Source organism: Blennius ocellaris (assembly GCF_963422515.1).
Source record: "Blennius ocellaris genome assembly, chromosome: 20".
Lineage (NCBI taxonomy): Eukaryota > Metazoa > Chordata > Actinopteri > Blenniiformes > Blenniidae > Blennius > Blennius ocellaris.
Genome location: NC_137669.1, coordinates 8,397,327 through 8,417,711, shown reverse-complemented (window position 1 = coordinate 8,417,711; position 20,385 = coordinate 8,397,327). Strand labels below are relative to the sequence as shown.

General features: G+C 43.8%; 1 protein-coding gene across 5 annotated transcripts in view; it reads right to left on the bottom strand.

Moving 5' to 3' along the window:
* The window catches only part of fhod3a (formin homology 2 domain containing 3a), a 48,965-nt gene extending 29,286 nt beyond the window's left edge, over positions 1–19,679 (bottom strand). For 4 of the 5 annotated variants that reach the window (XM_080516061.1, XM_080516062.1, XM_080516063.1 and 1 more), the window contains exons 1-3: positions 19,155–19,679; positions 13,999–14,108; positions 10,276–10,343 (exon numbers count right to left, since the gene is read on the bottom strand). In XM_080516061.1, coding sequence (XP_080372187.1) covers positions 10,276–10,343; positions 13,999–14,108; positions 19,155–19,319 — 343 coding nt within the window. In that variant the 5' untranslated portion in view covers positions 19,320–19,679. Of the gene's footprint in view, positions 1–3,642; positions 3,691–10,275; positions 10,344–13,998; positions 14,109–19,154 lie in introns of those variants that run through there. The other variant, XM_080516065.1, reaches the window with a different exon arrangement.
* Between the last annotated feature and the right edge of the window lie 706 nt (positions 19,680–20,385).

Sequence of the window (20,385 nt, the reverse complement as noted above, 5' to 3'; positions counted from 1 at the left end):
AAGGATGGTGCAGCGGTCTCTGGGTCAAGCAAGAGAGGGGCTTATCACAGCTGTTAGTAACACGTTTAAGTCCCGTTATAACTGGAGGATTTCAATGCGCCAGAAAAAGAAAGCAAAAAAAAAAAAGAAAAGAAAAGTCCCCCCATGCGGCTGTCTGGACCGATCAGTCAGTCTGTTCGATCTAAAATAAAGAAGTGACACAAGGGTGAGGAATAATGGTACTCTGGATGGCTTGGTTTTAATCCCAGGGAAGTCTTTCCTTCTCTGCTGGTGTCACGCTAAATATAGGCGCGCTGGGTATCAAGCGTACTGTGGGTTCAATCTTTGCCCGGGTCATGAAGGGCACCGTGCAGCGCTTCATTCAGTCTAACTCAAATAAATCACACATCTTCAATTCCAGGGTTCAATGGTATGATTAATTTCTCTAGAAGTGTGAAATCCAGTATAAAAAAAAGCTACATTTTGCTTAATTGAGAAAGTTCGATGACTGATTGTAAAAAAAACAAACTAATGTGACTTAACAGAAAAAAAAATTTTAAATTTAAAGGAAAAGAGGACTTTTGTGCACAGCTTTTCAGTTCTCGCAAGCATTTTGAGTGAGCACACATGTGCTAAAGCATAAAGTGGGTGGTATGTCCCGGTGTACGCACACATCTGTGCTGTAGCATGAAGGAATAAACAACCCATCAATCTGCTATGAGCTGATATTTGGGTAATAATGCATGATTTCAGTCTCCTGTCGAGTGGAGTGAGCGGGAAAAGTTGGCAGGCAGCAAAGGTCAGACTTGCTGAGGACAACTCGGTTATTTTGTGACTGTCTATTTTCTGTCTGTTGGTTTTGGCTTTCCAGTGCGAGCGCTGGAGGCCGTGGACGGTACAGATGACGGCCGAGGCCTTGTGAGCACCGCGTTATGTGTGGCTGCGAAGGGAAGAAAAGAAAAACTGTGAGAATGAAAATTTGAGAAGGCGCTGTGTTACGGTTTAGCTTCAGAAAAGGCCTAATTGCAAATTCACATTTTTGTGCATATTAAAAAAAAAAAAGGTTATATATGATCCCCATAAATCGTGTCCCAAGAGAAAACAAACTGCTGCTGCATTTTAGAGCTAGCACACTGAAATATGCTGTAAACACACACTATAAAAGATCTCAGACCTCGACCTTGAACCGACATGAAGGACAGGAGCTGTGAAAGAATCTTAAAAGCAGATGTCTTCAGGACGTAAACTCACTACCACATGAACACACACACACGCACACTAATACATCGCATCCTCACTTAATGCAAAACTGGCATGAGAAAATGAGAAATAGGTGCTCTTTTTGAAGGAATATTTGCGTACATAAAGGCAAAAATGGTCACTTCTCCTTTAAATGTCTGGTAAACTTGATGTAGACATTGATGTGTTTCGCCCTTCTGCCTCAAATAAGAAACTTTTAATCTCAGTTGGTGCACAGAGTCACCTGACTGATGCTATTATTTCAAAGATCTAATAAAATGTGAAAGATAATGACACCAAATGTAATCACCATGAAACATGTGAGAGGCAATATGTTAGGGAATGTTTAGTTGGAACCTTTGTAGCCAGTAACACATCAAATTGTAGGACAGGAGCACAACCCTTGATGTGTCAACAACATTTTAGAAAAATCCAAAGAAAACTAAATCATTTTGACACATTTTAAACTATAAATGTTGATTCTAACCCGTGATGCTGGAGCCACACATGTTACAGCCTCTGTAAATGATTGAAACAGCTCAAATAACTTCAATAACAGTTAAAATTACAAAAAAAAGAATAAGAAAAAAGAAAATACTTAAAGGAACCAAAATAGCAAAAGACAGAAAGAAAAACTGCTCAAAGTTTAAAAACAGCTTAAACAACCAAAATGTCCAAAACAGCAGGTTCCACTAAAAATAAGATAAAACTGCTAAAACCACCAAAAACTGCTAAAGAAAATGGCTTGAAGTAAATGTTTTCAATGCAAACCAAGATGCAATGTTTGAGCATATTATTTTTGTGCATATTATAAAAAAATTACTATGTTTGCAAATTAATAAGCTGTATTCTCCTCGTTTTACAAATAAACCAAGAAAGGCAATAAAAAAGCTGTGGAAAAACTGCTATGAGGGATATAAATATTGCAAACCCCTTGTAGATATCATAATATATACCCTATAATTTGAAGTAAATAGGCTTCGTGGATAATACTTGTCACAATGTGATTGTAACTGCAAGTGTTTCTCCTAATTAACCACATATTTTCCAATAAACTGAGTCGCAGAAAGCATCTGAACTCTGGTCTTTTCAACTCCTGCCAGACAGTTGCACGCAACTGCCATGATTCACTTTATCTGTATTCACTCTTATAAAGTGACAATGTTTTCTCTCCAGACACACACACACACACACACACACACACACACACACACACACACACACACACACACACACACACACACACACACACACACACACACACACACACACAAAAAGCTGACGGTGGGAAATATTGCGGTGTTCAATCCCACATATAAATGTGCACGTGTGAAACAAGTGGCCAGTGTTTTCCCTCACTCTCCCCCCATCCCTTTCTTATTCAGTCTCATTCTCTGTCTCTCTCTCTCTCTCTTCTCACGCTGGTGTCATTGTTAATTGACTGAACGCACCGAGCATGCGCGCCTATGGTCAAAAATACGACTGAATAAACTGGCAGAAAAGCAAAGTGGTAAAATAAAATGAGGGCTTTGTATGGCTGTATGTTGTTATTTTTATTATTATTTTTTTTTTTGGAGATGTTTGTTGCTCACAATGGACAGAAAAGTGCCACATTTTGTGTTTAAATGTGGCACTAAAATGTTTATTTTTGATTAAACTGGCCTGGCCAATAGGAGCGGGGATGACATATGAGAGAGAAAAAAGAAACAGAGACATTGAGAGAGTGAGAAATGCAAACACAGAGTGAAGGGATGGTGAAACCGGAGCAGTGAGAGTGAGTAAACAGAGAGGACAGTGGAGGATATGTGCAGCTTGCAGAGTGGATTAACCAAGTGAAATTTTACTCTGACTCATACCGCACTTGTCTGTTATTATCCTCCCCCCTTGTGCATGTGTGCGTATGTTGTTTGTTCCCGATGCAGCCGACACAGTGATATATGACATGAGCCACGGCGTATTTAGGTATATTCTCAGACAGAGAAAACGATCGTACTTGTTGAAACCACTTTCTCGGTGTTTGACTTGGCCAAAAGGTTTTGTTTGAGAAACCGCCGGCCAGGCGCGGATGTGTGAGAATGCTGCACGGCACGAGAAGGCAAAACTGGACAATTTAAGAGCATGAAATCCGACAGTCAACTTATTTCTATTTGGTTTAGTGACATTTTCCTCCTGTTCAAATTGCATAGAAAAATATGCATCAAATGATACCATTGGATTCCATTAATGGACGGATGGCTGGATGGCTGGATGGATGGATAGATGGATAGATGGATGGATGGATGGTAAAGGGAGGATGGATCAAAGTGTGAAACAGTGCAAACACTGAAACATGAGCTAAGCCCACACATTCACAATGCCATCCATTAAAAGAGTTAAGAACAGCCGTAAAAAGTCAGATTCCTCCTCCTCCTCCTGTCGCCTCACCTGTCAGCCCGCCGCCTCCTGAGCTGTGAGGTAAACGCTCAGGCCGGCTGGCTCGCCGCGTCAGCTCTGTCTGGCAGGTGCATTTCCTCCCCGCTTTGTTTTTCCCCCGTGTTTCCTCCTTTAAGTGATCTACCATTCCCCTGGAAACCGTCCCTCTCCCCCTCTCTTTCCACACATCCCCTAAACCCATCATCCACCGAAAACTCCACGGCCGGACGGGACGCCAAACCCGTAGATTCTCCAGTGTGTGTACGGGATGTTTAGCCTGTGGTAATTGTAATGTTTTATTGCATTATGTAACCATTTCAAAATGATTAAAACAGACCAGCCAGACTTTTTTTTTTCTTTTTTTTTGCACAGGCACACACGGGTGCATATGTAAACAAGCCCAGACATAACACTCAGACGCACACACACACACACACACACACACACACACACACACACACACACACACACACACACACACACACACACACACGTCATGGTATATTTCTTGCTTTCTTCCAGTAAGCCCCGCTGCAGCCTGGGAGAGCAAAAAAAACCCCAAACAGCAGCGTGCAGAGAGCCACAGTGCAACAGCAGGGCTTCTCTTGTTTGTCCGCACGAAGCAGCAGAGCTCAGGGAAAACCCTGCCACATCCACAGAAAGCTCAGCACTGTGACACACGGAGCCGGACCCACCACACACAGATCAATAGAGGGGGTGAAAACCAACACGGGAACAGTCAAGAGATTGAGAGGTTTCTCGTATGTTGGGGAATGCGCAGTGTGTGGGGCTTTGATGGCACTGAAAAAGAAGGATGATGTTTGTATTACAGTTGCCTTTCAGTTAAAGCGGTAGCATTGCTAAAAAAAAAAAAAAAAAAAAAGATCGACGACTGGCTTGTTATTCGTACAGACGCAAGTTGGTGGCTCTTTCCGCACCTCCATCTTTAAGGCTTCGCCGGCCCCGCCTCAGTATCTCTCACAGCCGTCACTGAAGCATGACTCATGCGGGCACTCCACTGGGACTTAGCCGCTGGTGAGGGCTGAAGGGAAACTATTTGGGTGCTATTTTTTCTTCCCCCTATGAAAACCAAGATAGAGAAGAGTGTTTTTTCGTGATCGGTGACATCGGTGCGACGGCGAGATGGCGAATGCAAAATTGAACTGCGGCTGCACACAGATAGAACTTAGCTGAGTGGCAGGTCTAAACTCGCCAAACGCCATGCAAACAATTCATAAGCATGGCAAAATACCCCTGCTGACTCACCGGATCATGAGGTACCGGATCCTTGAGCCAAAGCCACAGGTGTCGATCAGAACAAAGAGTCATTGGGAGTATGTGAAGCCGAGCTGAGTAAATATAGATGCCCAGAGAAGAGCACCCAGACTGAAAGCTGTTCTTTAAACCAGTTTCATATTTGAAAACATTAATCGGGACAAATGTAGAGTAAAGCATGAAAAAAAAAAAAAAAAGATGTCAGATTAAAAAGTAGTTAAGAGCATGTTTGCTAAGATCAGATATAAGCACTGCCAGCCAAACCAGAAAGCATTTCCTGACACTGACGAGCATCATGGCTGCAGATGTCTCGGTGTACGTGCCCCCTCGCAAGCTGACCCATTACCATGCATTATCTCCTTGTCATACCATGCCATTACCAGGCCTTATCTCCCACAGCAGGGGGGGGACGGCGACACAGTAAATCGCTGCTCGAACCAGCTGCGGTCGACTCTTTCTGCAGCATCTTAAAGGCCAGACTGCTGCCAACGCGGGCCCCATGAGTAACCCCACACTGAGTGGAGCCGAGCACTCCCTCAGACCACCCTGTCAGTAAGCTCATATTTAGAACGATTTTGATTTGTTTGACTCGCTCTCCGATGCCATCAAATCCTCAAAATATCTCTTTACCGTGTTTAAATACAGTCACTATAAAGCCTTGGACGGGGGCCTATTATCGCCGGATGAAAACATGCAATTCTAGCCGGAGCGAGGAGGAACGGTAGTGGTGCGATGACAGAGAGGAGCAGAGGCGCACATGCTGACGCAACACGACGTTTGACTCCAGGCGTTGGAGGGGCTGCTAATTTGTTATGTAACAGCACAACCGGGGAAATCAAAGCCAGTCAGACTTCACTTCTTCTCCACCTCGTCTTCACGATACTTGCAGGGGGTGATTAGAGATGGATAATTGGGGCGCAGAAACCCAACATTATAGAAGTCTTTTTTTTTTTTTTTTTTGTAAAGAGGGGTAAATTCCTGAGCTCAGGGTCGGGGGGGATTGAATGAGTTCCAAAAACACATGCAAGGTCTTTTGTTCTCTTTTGTTTCACCTGCTGTACCGCTCATTACAGGGAGCTTTACCTGTCAGATGGCATCACCCCCCCTATTAGTTGATCACTTGAATTACCGCCTGTTCTCTTCACTTCAGGAGCGGCTGGGAAATGAGGCTGCATGGGAAACGAAAGCTCTGGGATTTGAAAAACATCCTGTTAAGTAAAGCGCAGTTTAATCACTGTACAAATGACAAAATTACTGTTTAGACTCAGCCGGTGCAGCTTTACTGAGCGCATTCATCCTCCCGACAGGATAAAGAATTTCCGTTTTGAACTCTCTGGATACAGATACCTACTTTGCACACACAGAAGAGAGAGTACTATCACCATTTAGGGACCACAATAATAAAGCAGTCACACAAAACGACTGTTGTTTTGTTGTCTTGCATTTCAGTGTTTACTCAATCAGTTACATCTGTGCTGATGCGCCACTCATCGATCATTTGTTTTCATCTCTGTCACCACCATTAAACCACAAAGTCACGAATTCTAAACAACTACAATTTTCTTCATAATGTTTTTTTTTTGCATGCTGCTCCTTTGAATCACCCGTATGTGTTTGTACATTTCTATTCAAAGTGTAATTAGTGTTCTGCTAGTCAATAACAGTTTGACATAACAATTTGAGTCGGAGTGTCTCAGGACCAATATAATGTCTCGTCTGCAATCCAATTATTCTGTCCTGACTAACTGAAGCAGGATAATAAACACAAAAAGATAAACAAATACATCGTAGAACCTTATTCTGGAAAAGGATTGCACACACGCTTCGTGGTGAAATTCCAAAAGTCGATTGTGCCACATAACACAATGACAATACTGCTGTTGCATGTAACGTTTTCATATGAAAACGGAAAGATTGTGTTGTGTTTTGCGGGTCCGTTAACACGCCAACGAGGCTTGGAGCCAAGGAAAATGCAACTTTTTCAAACTTTTCCTCAACCCCTTTCCTCGCTTCCGTGAAGCAACACGCTTAATGAGCGGAGGTTCAGCACCATCCTGCCCTCCGCGCATGTTTCTGCGCTGTCAACACTCTCTAAATATAACGCCTTAACCTCACCCCCACCCCTGGACCACCTCTCTGCACTCGTCGGCCACGATCCACAACAACCCCGCCGCTGCCACTGAAGCTAAAATTAACCCTTAAACAAGAGGTTCTGGTTGGCTCTCCGAGGGGACGGCAGTCGTTGGGATCAGCTGGGAGAAACGGGGAGAAAGTATAAGGGAGGAAGGCGGGAAGGGCACACGTGCAAGTACCGAAGGACAAAAGTACAAATAAAAGTGATATGTCGAAGGAGATAAGGAAAATGTTGTGGTTTAAATGGGGCATTATCTTAACAATCAAGACATCTATGTTGCATTAATAAAGAGAAAACAATCTAATCTCCTTTTCTTGCTTCAGCAGTCAAAGTCACTGCATGGCTGGCACGCTGCCAATGTGTCCTACTTTCATGTACAACAGAAAAACTCATTAACTCACAAATATTGTCACACTCTCACTCACACATTGCACGGCTTCCTTAATCCCAAACTGGGCAAGCCCGTGTGTAATTTGATCATTGCGGGTGGCAGTGCCAAGAAATGCCAAGAGGAGCTACATTTCTCATGCTGGTGCTCCGGTTTGTCGCCCTTACATCCCTTGAAAGACCAATGAACAGAAGAGGGTTGCAAACCCCTGAGATCTCCCTGACTTTTGACCTTAATACAACGAGATCCCGATCTTTGTCCATCAAACATGAAAGCTGATGAAACCAGTAAGATTAGATCTCTGAGGAATTGATTATTTCCTGTGTCTCAGCACACAAAAAACAAGCACAGTCACGGATCCATACACTTAATTCAGCCTCATCACACACACTCACACGCAGTCAGCATACACACAGATGCCGCCATGTGTGAACTTCCAGACTTTTAATTCTGCAAGCAATCTGCATACTTGTGTGCGGCCGACTTTGCATTTAGGAGCCGGGCTGCTGACCACGACTCAGGCGATTTGAAGGTCAAGGCCCAGGAGGATTAGAGAACGCTAAACGAGCAGATGAGTGGACAGCTGAAGCCGCGCCGAGGGGGGGCGGCCCTCCAAAGTGAATGTACACTCTGACTCGCTTAAAAGCTATCTGAGTGTACGAATGTTTGTTTAATGCAGCAGAATTACTCATTTCCACTGAAAACCAAGGCTGCGTTTATTGTAGAGAGCAAACTGGTCCAAAATGATTCACATTTTCACCAGAGGGTTCCTTCAAGCTACTTCCTGGTGAGCGCTTGAGAGTGGATGTGCATGAATGTTTGCTTGCTCCATGCTCCATTCCCTCAGTCCCAATAAAGGATGACAGGAAAACAAAGCTCGCTCACGTGCACATAGTATGTCTGTAGCAGGTGGCTGCAGACCAGGGTCACTCCTCGTCTCTCTCAGAGCTGCGCATGTCGGTCAAACATGCCCCGACTTAAAGAGAGTCCTCATTCTTAACACAGTGTGAGCCATATGTTCCTACAGGGATTGGTAAATATGAAGCAAGTCCACAGGTCCCTGTGTCTCTGAGGTCTGATGCGGAAATCATTTTATTATTTCTTCAAATTATCAGCCGTAGCAAAGTCTACAATTGTCATTAACTTCACCTCATGTGCACGTCTTCTCTCTTAAACACCCTGAGCCCCCGCTCAGACTGACCTTTCACCTCGGCACCTTCTCAGCCAATCACAGGCTCCAATTCGACGATCCAGAATTAGCGCCGCTATCACTGGCACCGAGAACGCTGACCATGGAGACGAGCCACGATGGAACGAGAAACGAAACACCCCGAAGAAAGAAAGTGAGAAAGAGTGGCGTGATTTCAGTAGATATATATTTCTCTGATTATCAGGCCTGGATGCACCATTAAAGTGTCTAAATGAAACCTTTACTCAGAGGAAAGAAGTCAGTGACTAGACAACTGCATGTTCATTTTTATTTATTTTTTTATTGAACCAAACTTCTGCAGCGAAACGTGGCCTTGCGGGTTGTTTGTAGCTTTAAAGTTGCTAGTGACTGTTTTCAACCCCTCCTAAAAGAGCGTGGTTAGCCCACTTTAATTTGCAGGAGCTTATGAAGGCTCCTGTACCATGTTGTGCTGCCACATAGGAAAGTTTCTTTACAGCGAGGATTAGGAACAGAGAGAGAGAGAGAGAGAGAGAGAGAGAGAGAGAGAGAGAGAGAGAGAGAGAGAGAGAGAGAGAGCGAGAGAGAGAGAATGAAACAAAGCAGCCAAGAATTACAGCGGTCACAGATGAAAAAGCTCGAAAAAGACAGTCTGGAAAATTGGGACTCCCTGTGAGAACGTCGTCAGAAAGTGACCTGCCGACATGCATTTAACTTGAAAGGTGTTGCACTGTCAGATCGGAGGATAAGGGCCTGAGTTCAAATGGAAGTCAGAGAAGATAGAAGTTTGGAAAATGACCAAAATAACTTTTGAATTTAAACTTCTTGGTTGTGGTGCGGAGTATACGCGATGAAAATTTGAAATATTTTCACAAAACCAAACAATTACTATGGAAAATGACAACAATCTCAACATAATGGCAGTTTTAATTAAATGTTCTCGTTCTCAGTGAAATGTCTAAAAAAAAACCTTCCACCATATACTTGGTGTTGCTGGATTGCCGCCTCTTCCCTCTGGGTTTGACCTGCAGGCCTTATATTTGACACCCCTGTTCGAGAATCTGTATCAGTTACATTTTTATTCAGTGGAGTCTTCTACTTCTTGCTCCTATCCTTGTCTCCCTTAATTGTTATATTCAACTGTTCTTCCTTGTTTGTATCGTGGCCTTTTGTTCATGCCGTTAACATCTTTTCACCTTACCCTCTAACATCCAGTCACTTTCACACCTCTCACCTCACTCCTCCTCTTCCTCCTCCTTCTCCTCCTTCTCCTCCCCCCCCAGTCCAGGGCATCACACGTTAAAGACTCCACCAGAAGGTAAAGCTGTACTGTGATAACAACACCTAAATCACTTCGCAGCCACTTTCCTCCCAACAAGCACAAGTTTCCACCGTGCACTAAACTCGCCTATTGACACGGTGAAATCACGCCGTTAAATTTAGAAGAATTTCACACACACCAATCAGAACGTGCCACCGAGAGAGACGCCCGTCTGCACGTGCGGTACGGTGTGTTCTCGGCGCTGCTGATGTGTTTGACGGTGGAGGCATCTCCGTGGAGAGGCGAGCGCATGTGTGTGTGTGTATGTGTGTGTGTGTGGGTGTGTGTGTGTGTGTGCGCGTGTGTGTGTGTTTGTGTGCGTGCTAAGCACATAAGTAAACATGTCACACAACACTCACCGATGCAGGCGTGTACACGGACAGTCAGCTGGGTGCGCAAAACAACACTGTGCTTCTTCCCTCTGGACCTGAAACAAACAAACAAACAGCACAAGGAAACCTGATTATTGTTGATCTGAAAACACTTTCACACTGATTAGCTGAAGCTGATTGGAGTCCAGTGTGATTTTCTTGATATTATTTGTCCTTTTTTTTAGAGCCAGGAGACAAAACATGAAGTAAAAACAGCAGGCATGATGGGAATGATGCTGAAAAACAGTGGCCTGCATGAAATGTGTACCCCTATGCTGATACACATCTGAGCCTGCAACAGACACAACACACATACACACATACTCACACATACACACCTCTGCATACCATTGTCCCAGCGAGGACACATATTGTACATGCGTGCTGCAACTGCAATGGGAAAACACCGAACTCGTAAACATCAGGGGGGAAAACTGATGGCATCCTGACTCATCTCAAACTCTCTCCCCTGAGTTTTTATCGTCCTGTCTGTGTGGACTAATCACCAACTTTAATCTGTAAACATCCAGGCAGAGAAAGGAAAACAGGACCCTGGTAACCTGTTGTGCATAACCTGCATTAAGGTAAGCAAACAAGAGAGCCAAATGGTGGCTTATCATTCTATTACGCTGCGTTATCAGCTTTGCTGGGAAATAGAGCAAAATGGTAACACAATCTGCCGAGTTGCTGACAGAACAAATTCTCCTTTTTTCTTGCCTTTCTGATAATATACTGTGTGAGAATGCCAGTCAAAGCAGTGAGTCTTGTTTTGTCAGGGTACCAAAAGAAGAAAATGAGGCTGAAATAGCAAACATATACAGAGCGTGATGTGGGCAAAAACCTTGATTAGGATTACATAAGTCAAGGCGATAGGGACAAAATCCAACAAGTTTCTCTACTCAGTTGATCCACGTTTCATTGAGAAATATAAATCACCAATTAAAGGTACAGATTCCACTTAAATTGATATATTATATCGTAAAATGATAAGCCTTGCAATACAAGTGTGAACTACAGGGTAGTGCATTGAGTCACTTAAGGAATCTGCCAGAGAAACAGTTAAAAATGCACCACTATAACTGGATGTAGCCTATGTGATAAACGTGTATATACACCATCTACCCTACCTGCACCACTGCCACAACAACCAGAAATAAAGGGTCAGAGTGCAAACTATCAAACCACGGTGCTGCTTTAGGAAAAAGACTGCATTGACACTTTAACAACACTTTTTATTTGGGATAACATTTTATACTGGCTAAGTAAGGATCAGACAAGTTAAGTCTGTAAAGATAAAATAATTCCATGTTGTTGTTGTTTTTTTATAGTAATGTAGCTTTTATAATTAGAATAACAACACGTCATGCATTGAAATAATAATAAATAATTAACCGTTTATAAGGCAAGTAACCATATATGGTCACGTCCCACTATTTATTGGTTATTTTTCTTTAAAGCGAACTATTTCTGATATAAATAATATCCCCAATCTTTTTTTCCCTCGAGTGTGAACGCTTTAGAAATCCTGCTCAGTGTATTTCAGACGATTCTCTCAAAGTGTTTCTCTCGGGGGCAAATAGAAGTGATTGGGAGCTGACATTAATCTGCATCACAATCTACAGCTGTTCCCGTTTCCTCTTCACTTTCTCTCAGAGTAAGCTGAGCTTTCCTTATCGCCAGAGAGCTTTGTTTACTGTCAGCTGTGGCGAGCAGTGTCCTGCCACAGCTGGGATCGCAACACATTCTTCCAACGGGGAAGTATGTGTTCTTCTGGCTGCAGATCACTTTATACCAATGTGCCCAATTTAAACCTCGGGTAAAGAAAAGTTTCACTTTTGAGGTTTTGTGTAAGCGCTGAAAAAAACCAAAAAAAAAACCTGGACGCAATAAAAGAAAAGCCACAGATGTGAAAGTAAGACCGTAGAGTCGGATGAAAACTACATGATGAGGATGGTATCTTCTCAATTTCGGACACAAAACAAATAGTGTTCATCCACCCGAAGCGTTTTTTTTTAACATTACTGCTGAGAAGTGGCCCAACTGAAACTAAAGTTGTCACTCATTTCATCCTGAAAGGTCACTCTGACCTCAGTGGAAGATGAAGTAAAGGCCCCTCTAACCCAACCAGTTCCTCAGGATCTCAGTTACTTCATTCACCTGTCCATCATCTGTCACCAGGCAGAGATGCACACATACACACACACACACACACTCGCACACGCACACACACACACACACACATATACACACACACACACACACACACACACACACACACACACACACACACACACACACACACACACACACACACACACACACACACACACACACACACACACGAGCAAACAAATAAACGTTCACATGGAAACCGGCATCCAAACGCAAACAGACGGAGGGGAACATTTGAACTCGGCGGGCCGGCCGTCACTTATCATGCTGCCGCCCTCCCGTCCCAGACGGATCAACACAGCCCTCCAGAAATACTCAGTGTTACACATGTGCAGCCGGTTAGCAGCTGCCTCTCCTGTCTCTGAGCTCCATGTGATTATGCTTTGTGTATATATGCCTAAAAGCTCTCAGCTGACATCAAAGAGCATCTCTGAAGTTAAGATGTTTACCTCTTAGAGAATCAGCTGAACATCAGTTAGCGACCGAGCATGGTGAGTAGTGCAACGACATGTTATCAACAGTGTGGAAACACTGCAGATTGTATAGTTTATGTTCCTCCAAAATTGTGACAGTTCATTCATGAAAACGTTTTTTGCCAAGAAGTTAAATTTTCCATTTGCAACTTTCGAAATCTGATTAAGATTATTAGTAAACTTCATGGTCAAATTATCAAAGGGGTTAGTTTTTTACAGCTTTTCACATGGGGCTTGTTTGTCGAAAAATGTATTTATTGCCCCAAATCCAGCCTTCCCTTGATTCTCCTCCATTAGAATCTGCTGTGTCTGTGTGAGCTGGACTGGCTCCGCCCACACATGCCCATCTTGGGAAGTACTTCTTCTCGTGGTGCCATGTGCCAGAGCAGAGCTGCCTAATAGTGGGAGGGTCAAAGGGAGGGTCTGCCTTGATTGTGATTGGCTAACCCCCCCCCATGACATAACATAGGGTATGATACTGAGGATAAACATCTAAAAGTCCCTCGAGTTTCCCCAGAAGATGTAAAATCTGATCTTAAAAAAACGTTTTTCTTTGTATTGTTTTACACTCAGGGTTTCTGACCTTCTGTGGCGCAGAGATTTTATTTCTTACCGACATCATAAACCCTTCACCTGCTGCTCATGAGTACGACACCAATGCTGCTGGAGGACTTGACAGAACAAATCAGTTTCACAAAAGTGTTTTCCTTAGATCGAAAACAACCTGTTGATGAATTGGTCACAAAGAACATCAATAATAATAATAATAATTCTTTTAATTATAATAATACAGCAAGAGAGAGGATGTTGATGTGGAAGCGAGGGCAAATCTGTCCCGCTTTCCAGAGTGCTTCATACTTTCCACGAACTTGTACTTCCAAGAAATTTGTGTCCAGAAGCTTGTGATTCTCCCCATTTTATATAAATGAAGACAGTCCGAAAATATGTACAAGAGAGAGAAAGAGGGAGGAAAGAGGGGCGTCACCTCGTCTTAGTGAGTATATTCCGATTGGTCAATATTTAGAATGTGTTTATCATGACTGATATGAATGTGAGTCACTCTCACCCTGTGTCGTCCTGCTGAAAGCCCTCCAGCTCGTCCCTCTGCTCCGCCAGCGAGGACTCCAGATCCAGATAGGTTCCATTGTGGGAGAGCTGAAGAGTGCAGTCATCAAGCTATGGAAAGAAAGAGAGAAGGGACCCGTTTGAGGACAAAAGTTACAAATATGAAACGGATTCTTGAATTGTGTCAAAACCAAGCAAGAGAAATAACCACAGCAAGCCGACGTTAACTAAAATCTTATCTTTAACACTTGGAAATTGAAACTGAAGTATTTTTGGAGGCGATCTTAAGACCTAAAAACGCTTCTTAAACATACTTTGGATGGTATTTGTTTTTGTTGTTGTTGTTGAGCAATAATGTCACACCTGGTATGATGGAGAAGTGTCATATCTGGTCATAATTTAACAAATTCCTACAACAAGTGCTTTATTGCTTATTTAGTGATATGCTCTGAGAGTCGCACCAACTTATAATGGACTGTGAGCAACAGGAAGAGAAGCTGAGCACAATAAAGCAGCATGTGAAATTTCCTTGCACAAAACGCCCAATTGAATGATACAGCATGTCTCCGGACCAATTTCCTCTAATGCCCTTTTTACTGTCCATGTTTCACAGCCCATTTTCAAACAATATGAGCCTGCAAAATAAAGCCACTTTATGGGAGCACATGCGAGCGCACAGCGGTCTGCGGAAAGAAACATATGCAGTGTCGTTTTGCTTTTGACGTTACGAAGCTGCTAAGAGAATTAACTGCTAATAAAGGCTGCAGAACATGAAACCAAACACCAGAGTGGAAGAAAAGGGTGGCGAAAGAAAGATTTTAGCACATTTAACTACCAGCCGTGAGAAATCGGACTCTTAAATATTGGCCGAATTGTGTACGATGGTGAAACTTCAGCACTTTTGAGCCTCTGCATGTTGATGGTGGGATCATTCTCACGTGTGAAATGGACACGTGTAAAAATAAAGCGGGTGGCGAACTGTGCCGTTTCTGTTATTTACATCTTAAAAGCTGAGCAATCTTGCACACACACCTTGCGCAGCTGCATGATCAGAGGTAACTGAAGAGCGGCCCACGTCAGAAATGACCCACTGAGCAACGTGTAACGGGAGACCCTGCTGCGTTTGAGACCAGGTGCTCAGTAATATATCTGCACACCACTGGCATTGATGTTTATGAGTACAGTCACAAGCTGACGGCAGGTGCAGGCAAACAGGCATCCCGGAGACAACTTATTAAAAGCAACTGACATCACTTCGCTGCGACGGTTCTGCAACTTCTGGTCAAAGCCACTGCTGTGTGAAGGCGTGAAGGCCATCATCAGAATTGGCATTCTGTAGCAGCAGCAGAGTGGTCTTTCTCTGGTTTTAATCTTTGGAGCGCTGCCAATCAAGTGCCCACCCCTGCCCCTCTTTGTCTGTCCATTCAAGCCGTCTGGTGACAATTTCAAACCAGCACAGGCCGACAGATCACAAGACCCGCTGCTGCTCTCCGTCTGTCCCTCCCTTTCAGTTGGAAACACAGAGACGGACTGTCGGATGGACTCACGGCATAAATATAACCTCCCTATATTTACTCTGCTGTGAGGCAGCGTGCACAGAGGAGCTCAAACGGGTGGGCGTGTCCACCGGGGCTCAAAATATTGCAAAGGTGAATCTGAGAGTTCAGCGTCAATGAACTTTGCAGAGTTGCTCTCGTCTGTCATTCGCTCCTGAAGTAGTTCTAGAAGTAGCAGTGAACCATTAACAAACAAAACTGACATTTGGGTCTGGCTCAAAGTTGTTTTTTTAAAGTACTCGGCAACATCAGTCGACTGACGACGACAAAAAGCGAAATCCTCAAAACAAACAAGAAGCTTTTGGAGTGCACCCTCACGTTCCAAAACAAAGTGTAGTAGCTTCATTGTCTCTGGTACAGTTGTAGTGGAAACAAAGTTGACAAAAAGAAGTTCTACCAAAGGCTAGAGAAAACTGTGAGAAAAAAAAAGAAAGTAGTGAGAAGTCATGCCATCCAGAAGCTGTCAAGACTTTTCACTTAGAACCAGCTGAGATGGGAGAAATGTCAGAATGGTAAGCCGAGTCAAAGGGAGTCATTGTCTTTGAAACAAACACATTAGAACTTTCTAGAACCCATCATGGCTGCTATATGTACATATGGTACAAATACTTTGTGGACTGTCCCAGTTTCACAAGCTTTACACCGGAGCTCAACGCTGTTTTTCACACACTTCGTGCTTGTAAAGATTTGTTAAATCTCAGACCGAGGCAGCGGGGGAGGAGACGGCAGGTGGAGGGGTTAATCACACCCTGCCCTACTGACCCCGTTTCTTTTGTTTTGTCAGCTTTTTGTATGTAATAAAGAGACAAAAGCAGTTCGTGAAATTTAATCTCAAAGCATTACTCGGCATTTCTAGCAAAGGGTCCTGTGAAAACCTCAACGTAAAACTATTAATTACGTCCCTTTTTCCGTAGGATTTCCTCTTTCAATCCCTCATTCTGTGCAACACACTTGCTAGGACAGAGAACTGTCACCTTTAGTCGACATGTGCGGTTCAAGATCTTCCAAATACTGCTTGGACGGGCAGAAAGTGAATCCCAGACCACTTTGTTGGACAACGAGTGAGCAGCTCACCCTCCAAAAGAGGGTGTCACTTTTCCTAAAACACTTGGTTAGGGTAATAGGAGTAATAACATATGACAACCCCTCATGCGAGAAGAACCTCTGGGAGAGGAGGTTCCCAAAAAAGAACGACAAACCCTTCGGAGAGCCTGGTATACTTCTGTTGAGTAACTTTATAAAAAGAGTAAATGGGATGAGGTGGGAGGGTGTTGGGTAACGACTTTCATGTTAAAGTAACTTTAAAGCTGCTGGTGATTGAAGTTTACAACCGAGTTATGTAACACAGACGAGGTTTTGGGGAACCTTTTCTGTGTCAAAATCGATGAGATGGGAATCTTTGAGGATCACAGAAGTGGGCCCATGTTACTTTAACGGAAAGCCCTCGGCAATGAAATAAAAGCTGTGAAAGTCTGGAGCTGATTTTTTGTTGTTTTTTTCCTTCGAGGAATGAGGCTTTTTTCCGTCACACGATCGAGAGAGAGAAGTTTTTCTGATGCCCGATAAGTTGTCCCACTGCCTCGGTTCACCGACCGAGCTCGAGAGTGTAGACTAAATTAACTTTGCAGAGTCTTTTATTATGATTTGAAGTCGACTGGAATACGGCAAGAAGAGGAAAAGTGTCTGTCGCTCCTGTGGGAATCAAATGAAAGAAAAAAAACAAAAAACATCTTTGCTTTATAGCAGCTTTGGACGGAATGACACATCCCATACACACAGACCAGTCGCACACCAATTTTAGACTTGGAAACCCGTTTTGACCTTTGTTTATATGCGTGTGTCTTTGTTCTTCTACACTCATGGGGAACATGATCAACTGGCGTCACAGTGGGGACAAAACTGCAGCGTCCCTTGAGGGAAGTCAGCCGTTTTTCTGGCGAAGCAACAAATTTTAGGATTAAACTCTGGATGGGGTTAAGTTAAGGTTGTGTGTGTGTGTGTGTGTGTGTGTGTGTGTGTGTGTGTGTGTGTGTGTGTGTGTGTGTGTGTGTGTGTGTGTGTGTGTGTGTGTGTGTGTGTGTGTGTGTGTGTGTGTGTGTGTGTGTGTGTGCGTGCTGGTGCACGGTCACAGAGGTGGACGAGGAGATGGAGGAAGAGGTCAGGAAAACCGCAGCAACCCAAAGTGAGGAGAACAAAGTGTCGCAGGGATCCAGGCCCCCGGCCACAGGAATTCTGGGACAAGTGACCTATACTTTACATGCAGCCCCGGCCAGCCGGACACAGAGCTCCACCATCACAGCATAATAACACGGCAGGGTTTTTTTGTTTTGTTTTTTCTCAACAGTGAAATAAAATAAGAAGGGGGGAAAAAATTGTTTCAAAAAGCAAAAAAAGTTAGAGTGAGAAACTAAGCAGTTTTCCAATATTGGAATAACACCCCAGCCTCATAAGCACCAGCTTTCAGATCTGAACCGTCTGGTGTACAAATTTGCAGCCATTTGGTTCCATCCCTATAATCTAAGTGCAATATCCAGTTGCTACTGTGCACAGTCGTCCTCCTGATGTGAACAAAATTGCAAACACGAAGCCAGGCAGTGCCATCTGTCCTTGTATAGGTTGTAATCATAAGCTTTCCTGTGCTGTGGGCCATTTTTCATTTGTTTTGTGGTTTTTAAGGATGGGGCAGCAAAATATCTGCTGGTTTGGAAAGAAACACTCAGCTGTTGAATTCTGTTTTTTGGGGGTTTTTTTCTCACTTGCTTGATATTTGTTGTCAAATGTATTCAATCTATGCTCAAGGTGAACAATGAAGCATCTACCTTCACATCAATCCCAGACAGAAGGTCACATCAAGCCTCTGTGGGTGTGTTTGCATGTTTGAGTCAACATTGTCAGGAAGGAATGTGTTGCTATCTTTTTCCCCCCCTGCTTTAAACACTGAAAATTGGATTTTCTCTCATCCATCACTCTCGCCACATTCCAACACTTTCCACTAATTTTAGACACAGGCATCTGTGTATCTTGGCGTTGTGGCTGTCACTACGAGGCAGCTCAGGACAGAGCTATCCAGTTGCACTAATGCTTTTGCAACCACCTGTCACTGTGACATGCGAAGCAGTGTGCACAAATACAGCAGTGTGCTTTATCCACTGCGAATCAGGACACACGAATACACGATTTTCTTTAGCAATAAATATATATATATGTATGTATATATACATATGTGTATATTTTGAAAATGAAGCAGAAAAGTTCAGTCTGCTCAGAGATTACGTGATGCAGCCTCTTGCTCGGTGGCACTACAGCTGAGCAAAAGTCTGCCCATGTGGGATTAAATCGGGATATTCAATCTAAATCAAGCCCATGTTTTCATGTTGCTGTGGGCTTTGAGGCAAACATTTGCAACCTTGTTTCATTCCTCCGGGTAGGAAAGCCAATCAGTTGTGCCTGCTTGTGTTCTCAAAATAGCCCCTGGATGGTGGTTATGGGAAGTGTATTTGTAGGAGTTTAAATTGGGGAAAATAAAAGAGTGCCAATAATCCAAACAAACACAATCCAAAACATTCCTGGTGGATCGGACAGCGTGATGTGGTGATCGTACCTTGTGTGGGGCTTTGAGGAGTCGATGGATGCCTGCAAGCTGGTTGATGAGCGGGATATCCTCTCTGAACGTGTACAGCGGGGGTCTCGTCGGCTCCGGGAAGTTGGTGCTGTTGAACGGATCGGTGTCGTCTAAAAACTGAACTCTGTAGACGAACGTGGCCATGGTGCATCCATGCAAGTGGCTCCTCCGAGGCTGAACAGGAGCTGTGCCGGCTGATGTGCGCTGTGCGTAACGACAACAAACCGCGCCGGTCGCCAAGTTGCGCTCCTGCTGCGCGCCGCCGCCGCCGCCGCTCGGTCCTCCCACTGCTGGGGGGGGGAGTCCCGGAGGAGAGAGGACACCGGGTCGAGAGGCGGGGGTGGGATAATGGGTCCAGACGCGGGTCGGAGTCCTGTCAGACCTCCTGAGTTTGGGGGTGACTCGCGGAGAGGAGGGCAGGTGGCAGCAGGCGCAACTCCAGCTCGGTGCCTGAGAGAGTGGAGGAAGGATCTGCGCAGCGCAGCGCAGCTTGGGACAGCAGCCGGTCTGCTGTCTGTCTGAGTCTGAGTCCCAGTAAATCCCCCCCCCCGGCATATATTTCCCCCTCTGCCTCATCTTCCCCTCCTCCTCCCCCATTCTGTGGATAACTGTCTCCGGCTTAGCAGTGGCTCTCTATATGAAAATGAACTGCACTAATCCAGAGATAAATTTAGTCAGGAGGATCTCTGTGTTTATTATGAAACGATGACATAAGACTGTGACATTAGATAAAAAGGAAAAACAATAAATACATAAATAGCTAAATACTTAGCCACTCTAATTAGGAGAGGGGCTTAACCTCTGCCGGATGTCATTTCAATGATAAATAAGTTAACAGCCCGAGAACATTATTCATACGATTAAAAAAGTCACTATATAAAATAGATTTACACGCACCTATAATTTGGTAGAAACGTTTTCAAACTTTAATGGAGGTCTGAAGTACAAGCTTGGTTAGTTACGACATCTTGTGGCCAAATAGTGGTAATGTGGGTAAAATAATGCTCCGACTCAAAGACCACAACCAAATGCACAATATACATGAATTCATTGTACAGTGTATCAAACAATTCAGCTAAAATTAACTATTCTTTTGCTTTATTTTGATAGTCAAATCTCCTCACCTGTCCATTTAAATACTCATAAACTTAAATTACCACAAAACAAAGCAAATAAAGCAACAACTCAAGTGTGAAGATATTCCGTTGGT